Below are 9,182 nucleotides of genomic sequence, written 5' to 3'. Positions count from 1 at the left end.
GGACAGATCACACAACACATTATCTTCACACAACCAACAATGCAGATATTTGAGCGCACAGCAAACATAAACAACTATCGATCTTCTTCAGAACTGGTGAGAGCTGAGGTGGAATGAAAGACAGAGAAAAGACTAGAGTAGATAACAGAGGTCAAAGAGAAGTGTGCTGCAATCTCTTTCACCTTCATTTTAGAACCCAACCGGTCCTTCATACATAACATCATTACCAGAGTGGGAGAACAATCCCATTAGGAACACTTCACTCCTAATGCAGACAAACTGTTCTTTTGCCCAAGGACAATCATTACCTGGGGGTGTGAGGGGGATACAGAGGGAGAGTGTTTGTGGCTGTGTAGAGGTAACTGTGCATGAGAGGATGGTATGCTTATACTGGTGCTGATCTTGAAAGGCCATCGCTATCGATTGCATTAAGCTTGCTGGGAGCCCGGGAAATCAATACATTTTTAAAGGCGAAGCAACTAGCAGATAGCATTTGTTTTTGTGTGTTTCAGTAATATACAATTGATTCCAAAGTGGTTATTTAAAAAAAAAAAAACACACGATCAAATTAATATTATTAAAATTCAACATAAAAATATATAATTTAAAATGAACCTTTATTTAAATTTTTTGTCTGAAATTATTTATTTTTTATATATATAAAAAAATTAGACACTGCCTTCAGATATGATGTCCCAGTGCAGAAATCTTATATTGCCACAAAGCTCAGCCTGGGTACAAAACTAGTCATGTGTACATGTGTATAGCCCTCATCCATAACTTCCTCTTCATCATTTCCCGTGGCTACAAAACACCTGTGGTTTCTAATATGAGGTAATATGAGTTTGTTTGCCTTGGTAGCGATAAGTTTAAGAAAAAACTTACTTTTTTCTTAAAAAAAACTACTACTTTTCAAACACTATTATTGTTGTGGATAATAAGCCAAGCACTTGTAGGCAGCTGGGAGAAGATAAAAAAATAAATAAAAAGTACTTCCAGAAATGAAAGGTAAAATGTTTAATTTCTTCGGCATGTTGCCAAACTGGCACAAATTCTGACCAAACTGAAGTATTATTTGCTAAATTTGCAAAAATTATGATTGAACACTCCCTGTGTCTGCCATTGGTCAGACATGCAGATAGCCCTGCCCCAAACTCATTCCATTGGTCAAGCCACTGTTGCTGGGCTGGTTGGAATGCACAAACAAACAAAATGTTTTGATATAGCCACAGTGTTCAGACTTTGGGGAAATCAGTCTACGAATGACCAAAATGTGACATTCAAGACACATTTCTGTATTGAAGAAAAATGAACCAAATGCAAATGAACCAAATACACAGGTTTTCTTCATTATGATTAACTCAACACCAACCTCTCGAGGGCTGATGTGCCAGGTCAAAGGAATGCATCACACTCTTAATTCAAGTGGGATGCCAAATCACCCATGGCTCTTTGACCAAATTAACTGCTTGTTCAAAGGCATCCAGGAAAAATCCAATCAGTCTACCAGCTGAGGACCGGAATTACCCACTGACAAGGAATCTGGAGCCAAGAGGAAAAGACAATGGAAGGAGGAGAACATGAGGAGAAATCACACTGTTTACCAATTTTGTTCTTAAATTCCTGTTACAACCAGAGGCAGATTGATTATTCCCCTGGCTGCACTGTCAGTAAAAACTTATTGAATATTGGTAATGGCCATATGATTTACTTTCTGTATTTAAATCTGTGTCCACCTCTCTTTCTTTTAGTCATAATTTCCTCTTGATTTAGCATCTGGTACATGCTGTAGCCTATGATCTGTCTGTGACTTCGGTTTGAACTTTAAGTGACTGAATGTTACTGCAAAGGAGTGCCTAGAAAAACTGAGTGTAACGTTTATCTCATGCTGTTTTCTAGGTTGTTCTCTAGAATTCAAATCATCAGGACATTATCCATTTTCAATGTAAGCAAGCTGAGCTAACACTTACGCAGGTTGATGAACATGCTCTTACATCAGATTCTGACCCAGAGAGCAACAGAAAAGCAGCATAAATGAGGAAAAAAGAAAGCAAAGGGATCAATTGTGCCATCTGCTGCACATCAGAAGAAGTTCACCCTCTATCAACACCCTCTCTATCTATTCTTAACCTCTACTACATTGCTTTTTATATAGTGCCTTTACATTGTCCACTGTCAGTGCACACTCTTGTCTTAAATTCCTCCAAAATACATTTTTAAGAACTAATGGTTTCATTATTGAGTAGCCTAATTGCCTCAAAAAATTCTCAATTGCATTAATTATATATTTATAATTAAATATTATTATATTTTATTTGAAATTTATTTTGACGATAGGCCCTATGTTTATTTTGTTTTTGAATTTGTCAAAAAATAATGAAAACCAATACATAGGCCTACATGTAGGCTATACATATACAGTAGGCCTATATATTATTCACAGCCTTTCAAACAGTATTTTAAATAACCTTTTATTACTATTAAACTAATCTACACTATCACAGACGTAACACACATAACATAGCACGTGTTCTTACAACGTCTTCTTAAATTCCTGGTGTAAATTAATATTCTGGCCAATTGGATTATTATATTTTACACTTACTTCCTAGTACACTAGCTCTGACCATATTTGGGCTTTGAGTGAATCAGCGTCATAATAAGAGACATGACTGCTTGTAGTAGAAACAATGTAAGCTGTACTTTATGGACAAGGAAGTGAGTCATATGCTAATCGCTGACGGTAAAATTACGCATTTGTTGGTCGACCGAAGGCCAACGCGAATGAAGAAACGTGGAGCACTAGTGTACTACAACAAGGAAGCATCGTGCTTACTCAGGTTATTAGTCTGTTTGGATATAACAGCTTTGAGGAAATATAACTGAAGAGAAGGAAAAACTTCCAGTCGTTTTTGATTCAGTGTATATTCGGTAAGAAATTACCTTAAGAACTATCCATTATAAACAATAACAGTTAAAGTTTTTCTTTCTCGTTTGTTCTCTAGAAGTTATATTAAGCTGTTAAAGTGTCGAAACATAAATGTGATGTATGTATAATGTTAAAGTACGAGCATCACGATTGTACTTGTTACTGTAATAGGATGTTATTACCATTATATTAATATTTTTTTTAAAAGGCTGAAAAAATACATTGTTACTTTTGGAGACACCATATTAGTTTTATCACTCTGTATGTATTAGCTATGTTTAGTAAATATATATCTATAATATATAGGCCTATACAGTATACATATGATTTGGGGGTTTCTTATGGGAATTTCCGATGATGGCATTTCCCAAACTCTTGCTTGAAAACCTTCAGTATTGCATGTGGTGCGCGTGTAGCACGTGACTGAATAGCGTTCTTCAGTGCGCTTTTTACTCCTTTATACAGTAATTTTGCTCAGGTTTTTTAATAGACCTGTCAGTTTTACTAGACTGTAATAATCGATTAGAATGTTTGACTATTGTAAACATTATCCCACGACTCTACATACGACAAGCGCTTTGGAAAATACATAGACAGATATATTGTCTGGAAAATTGCTTTTTGCCTAAAATGGTCCACACTGAGTTTATAACGAGTGATTCATGCTATATAGACATATATCGAATGGAGTAACGTCCGTTCAGCGTCCATTTATATAATATGCCAATGATCTCTCCGTTTACTGTATTTATATCTCCTTTTATCATACGTAGCCTACTTCAAATACAACCTCTCCTCGTCAAAATAAATGGTCTTACATATCATAGAGTGTGATGTTTGTGTGATGTGTCTACCTTTAATTACACAATTAGTCATAGCCTAGACAAAACTTTCAGCATCTGTTGACCTGCTCACTTTACGCGAGTCGGTGGCTGTTTGCAGTCCATCTGAACGCATGCGCATGATATTCTGCTTTAGTTTGCAGATTCTGTCACAAGTAGCTCAAAAGTTTGATGTGTAGGTGGAAAATAGATTTGATCTCAGCTCTATTTGAGCCCTTTGTGCATTGTTAAAGAGACTTACTCTTGAATGAGTTATTATTGTGTCACTCAAATCAGCACTCTGACTAATGCTTGCGTACATTCACAACGTGTTGCGCAAAGGTTGCCTAATGCAACAACCTCAGTTGCCTAAACCGCTTGCTTGAAAACCGCTTGCTAGTGGCAGATACGTGTTTATTTGGTTTAATTAGTGTTATATAAATTTTATAGGTTAACCTGATTTTTTTGCTTGGAATTAGCAAAGACTCATGAATTGTCATACACAGACTAATATGATTCAAGGTTCACAAACCAAAGTTGAATTTGAACAGTAACTGTTGTTAGTTGTAGAATATAACATTTATTAAAAATATCTTCTTTGTGCTTTTATAAACAGTTCAGGTCATGATCATTCTTTAAATGTCTTGGATATAAAATCCTGCAATTCATAAAAAGTTAAAGAATGGCCTAAGTCAGGTCCCTTGTTTAGCAATATAGCACTATGATAATACTAATTTGATTTCCAATGTGCAACTTCCAATGTGAATCCGAAAGATGCATGTTTATTTGCACTTTTATGTGTCTAAATTTGCAACTGTAAACCTTATTTATCAATATGCTGTTGGAAAAAGAGTGACTCTTTTCCCTTATTTGTATCTTATTTGCCTGTAATGCAAATTAGGGCTGTGGCATCTTATCAGTATAACAAGTCTTCACATGTGGTGGAGTTCAGTAACAGCTGACACAGCTTCAACGGGTGTCAGAGGAAAGAGAAAACAGTGCTCAGGGAAGTTCCTCTATCACAGATGCCAATAGAGATGACCTACAAAAGTGTAGGTGTTTCAGGTTGTGTTTACGCATGAGAATTTTTTTTTATTTGATATGTGTTAATATTTTTGGCAGGTGACTAGAAACTAATAGGTGTGCTTTTATTTGTTTATTTGATTGTAAAAGAAGCCTAGAAGATTTTTTCAACCCTTTTTTTCAAGCCTGGAAATATATATATTTTTCTTTTGTGTGCTTATTAATTCACCTACTTTTAAAATGTACACCGATTATAGTATTCAAAATAAGAATGCTAAAATGTTCGACTTAAACAAAGGAAGTCAACCAGAGTTATTTCCTAACTTTGTGGTTTGTGATTGTAACAAAGCCCCAGATTAAAATTTCAGTTTTGTTTTTCTTTACAGTGGTGAGAATGAAGAAGGAAGTGAGTGCTGGTGTGAACTTTCTGAAAGGTTTGGCAGTGGAGCGTGGAGGTGTGGATCAAATTAAAGCCAAACTTTTCGCTGCTAAATTACAAGCGCTTCTGCTTAAAAAGTTCACAGACCACTGGTACCCAGACAATCCTTGCAAGGGACAGGCGTACAGGTAAATGAAGAGGATTTACTGATTTAGAAAAACTCATTGTACTTTTTTATAGGAAAGTTATATATTCTAGTTATAAGTTATATATTAAAAGTGTTTTGTTTTGAATTGTGATGTGTAATTCCCTGATCAATGCAATATTAAATAAATATATCAAAAATATATTTTTATTACCCCAGTCTTCAGCGTCACATGATCCTTCAGAAATCATTCTAATTTGCTGAGTAGGTGATCAAGAAACACATCTTTTTATTACAAAACAGTTGTACTTCTTAATTTTTTTAATTGAAAGTGTGATTCATTTTTCAAGGATTTTTCAATTTAATGCATCCTTGCTAAATAAAACATTAATTTATTTTAAAAATCTGACCATTTAATTTGTTGTGTTAGTGGAAATTCATACTCTGCATGAGAAAGACCTGCAAACGTACATAGCAGTTATTCCCAATATGACCATTTTTTATTCCCTACTCAGATGCATCAGAATAAATGACAGAATTCCCTTTGATGAATCAGTATCACAAGCATGCATGGAGAGCGGCTTAAAGCCAAGTGAGTTAGGCTTTCCTTGTGAGATCACAATCTGGATCGATCCATCGGAGGTGTGTGTGCGGTAAGTTCTAGAATATTTCTATGAAAGGCTTGTTATTTGATAAATTAAAAAAGACTGTTCCTTTTAGCCTTTTTATGAATGATTATACTTGACATTTTCTGTAAAGTGAGAACTTATCACTAAAAGTAATTGTTCACATTCATATGTTCCCGCAGGTCTAGGGAGAATGGCAGATATTTTACAGTAGCTCAGTTTGCTAAAGTGGAGGATGAGGAAAAGGACTTGAATCAGGATGATACTTTTAGCCAAGTGGATTCTGTGAATCTGGATACATCCGACTACCACTCAGCAACCTCATCTGACTGCGGCTCAGCAGTCTCAAGTGATACAGAAGAGGAGGTGAAAGAGAACGAAACAAAAAAAGTAGAGGAGAAAACAATGAACAATACAGTTCATACAACAAGATCTAAAGCAAGGGAGCCTAAAGGGCCACGCAAGTTTACTCCAGCTCAGGTAAATACCATTATGCGTTGCATAAAGGGATAGTTCAACTTCAGTTGCTGGTCCCCATTGACTTGCATAGTGTTTTTTCCATACTATGGACCAGCAACTCCCTTTAAAGTTCACTTCAGCAAATTACACTCTGTAAAAAAAAATCCTTGCAAGATTTTTCTTAGCACTTTTTGAACACAAACTATAGTAATGTTTTGAATTAAAAAAGTAATTAAACTAACATTATAAAACATTTTCTGTCATTAACAGATCCCTGGCCCACAGTACTTTTATAACCCTGCACCCATGTGGCCCCAGTACAAGAAGAAGAGAGGCATATTCTTCACGACTGTATGCGCACCAGCACCTTCTCCGTTGTTTGCTTACTACGTCGTGCCCAAAGCCCCTCCTCAGTTCATTGTGCCTCACGCTACCCTCCAAACCTGGGGGACAGTGAAAGGGTAATCAAAACCAGTGTATCTATAATGTAAAACGTATCTGCCAATCTGCAGGGAACTTTATAGCTTATTAGAATGTAATAATAAACTTGAAATATAGTGTCAGGCATGTCAAATATTTAACTTTTCACTGATTTTGGCCTTATATATTCACATGTACTTTAAGCTTTTCATTTTATGTATTCTGCCATTATTTATTTTTCTTTGGGTTTTTAGCTTTAGGTTTTCGTGTGCTAAAAATATTCAATCAATATGTTTAAACTTCTCTCGCACAAAACACTGGCTATGTTATTACTTGATCACAAACTGTACAGAAATTATTTCTCAACTTTGCCAAAGTTGGATTACTGCATACTTGAAATTTTTTAGCCATAGATATGGAAATCACAACTTTTCCAGTAGCTTCTGTAGTGAGTGTTTAAATGATTTGGCAAGTTTTTATTCATAGAATACTTGAGTGATATTTAATGGAGTGGATTGTTTTTGAGTGAATGTAATTATTCACTGAAATACTCAATGGATGCACATTCCCAGATATTACCAGCAGTTCAGTTACCTCTAAAACAACAAGCATCCTATAACTTTTCTATTAAAAATATTCTCATATACTGAAGCCAAAGAGTGCTGTTTGGGTGAGGTTTCAAATTAGTTGCTGCATATAAAGTTCTTGACTAATGGGTATTCACCTTTAAGAATAATCATATTTGGTCAAGATATAGAGAGGACTGCATTAACAAAAACATTACTTATTTAATTAGACTAGATTCTGTGCACAATTTTACAATTTACCTTTGCTTAAATGATGATAACTGTACTGTCATTTTTTCCCCAATACCACTAGGTGGTAGCATGCATTGCCTCAAGCCATAATTTCATTACAGGCCATATTTCCTTTTCATTATCTAGATATTTTGATTGTACAGAACAGATTTTCTACTTGTAGTATTTGTTTTGTAAACACGGCATGTAAAAGTGTACAGTGTCATCTGACAATTGCTGTCATGTGTACCAGCAGAAATGATTTTATAATCTGCCTTTTTAGATTTTACCTTTGCTATATCATTATTATTTTTATATAAATTAATTGTGTGCAGTTTTGTATGTTAAACTTATAACCTATGATATGTTTACAAAATTAGGCCTTTTTTCTCAGTCTTCAAATGCTTATTTATTTGTGCTTTCTTTCCCTGTAATCTTTAAAATTGTTGTTTTGCTGTTTTGCAATCACTGTAAATATTGCAAAAAAACTAATGAGCTATGTCCAACGGATGTTACAAATATATATTTTATTACTAAAACAGTAACAGTTTGATTTTTGTTTTATTTGATTATGGTAAAATATAAAAATGTTCCTTAATTTTATCGATTTGGCTGATTCTGGATATAATCTATTCCTGAATTGTACAATTCACAGTATTCCTCATAGACTGAAAATTAACAAACTCAGACTTTTAAACCTTTTATTGAATCTTTTCATGCTCTTTATGGCCTGATTGAAGAATTGGGAGTTTGGAGAGTCTCAAGGTGGCCTACTGTGAAGGCTAAAGGTTATAGGATCTCTGTAAGCTTTCTAAAGACATTCTAACCTCTGAAATCAAGCCAAATATATGATGGAAACAACCTAATGTATTACTCTTCATGGGCTCCTAGATTGAGTTGGACTAAACACTTATTGGGATGGTTGTTGTAGGTTCTGTGCTACAGGATGCCCTGGCGGAAGGATCCACATGGGGCTATGCGTCACATGGCCAAGGTCATTACGTCATTCCTAGAGGAAGAAAAGCAAGGATTTGCGCATAGAAATAGAATCTGCTTCAGTTCATTGGGTTTGAAGGAGGTGGATTGTAAACGAAGAGGAGAGAGCAACAAACCTCGTGGCCACTCATGTTTACTTTCTGAGTTCCTGTCCCTCTAGAGTTCATTATGGAAGTGACAGTTTGATATTTCATTTTCTGAACGGTCTATATAGGAATCTCGTTATCAAATGCTTTAAATTAGCTGTCAGTGTTAAACTAACAAACAAATATAGGCCTGTATCAACTGCGGTGGGCAGTGCAGTAGTTGATTTTCACCTTCCAGCAAAGTGTGGTCTGACTCCGTTTTCAAGGCTTAAGAAGAAAGGCTTTGAGTCTTAAAATATATATTCCTTTTACATAGAAGTATATAGTTTCACTTGTGTTTTGAAATGTTTCAGCAGGCTAACCTCAAAAATGCAACTAGCTGCTAAACAAGTTAGTAGAGTTAACATAGCACAATAAGTTAATATCGTTGCAATCCATTGGGTGGTGCACTGACATGACTAATGCCGTCAGTATTTATCACTTACTGAAAAGAAATATGTT

General features: G+C 35.2%; 1 protein-coding gene across 3 annotated transcripts; it reads left to right on the top strand.

Moving 5' to 3' along the window:
- The first annotated feature begins 2,641 nt into the window (after positions 1-2,641).
- LOC306887032 (maternal B9.15 protein-like) lies at positions 2,642-8,464 on the top strand. Of its 3 annotated transcripts, XM_079444495.1 has the most exons (6): positions 2,642-2,931; positions 4,652-4,802; positions 5,160-5,340; positions 5,813-5,950; positions 6,106-6,403; positions 6,653-8,142. In XM_079444495.1, the coding sequence occupies exons 3-6, from the start codon at positions 5,168-5,170 to the stop codon at positions 6,845-6,847; spliced, it is 804 nt and encodes a 267-aa protein (XP_079300621.1). In that variant the 5' UTR covers positions 2,642-2,931; positions 4,652-4,802; positions 5,160-5,167; the 3' UTR covers positions 6,848-8,142. The 3 variants fall into 3 exon arrangements, with proteins under 3 accessions (XP_079300621.1, XP_079300622.1, XP_079300620.1); XM_079444496.1 differs by lacking the exon at positions 4,652-4,802 and having other exon boundaries at positions 2,642-2,840; XM_079444494.1 differs by lacking the exon at positions 4,652-4,802 and having other exon boundaries at positions 2,679-2,931; positions 6,653-8,464.
- Positions 8,465-9,182: the final 718 nt, after the last annotated feature.

The sequence above is a fragment of the Barbus barbus genome, assembly GCF_936440315.1.
Source record: "Barbus barbus genome assembly, chromosome: 21".
Classification (NCBI taxonomy): domain Eukaryota; kingdom Metazoa; phylum Chordata; class Actinopteri; order Cypriniformes; family Cyprinidae; genus Barbus; species Barbus barbus.
Note: the sequence above shows the minus strand (reverse complement) of the source record. Positions and strands in the feature narration are given on the sequence as shown.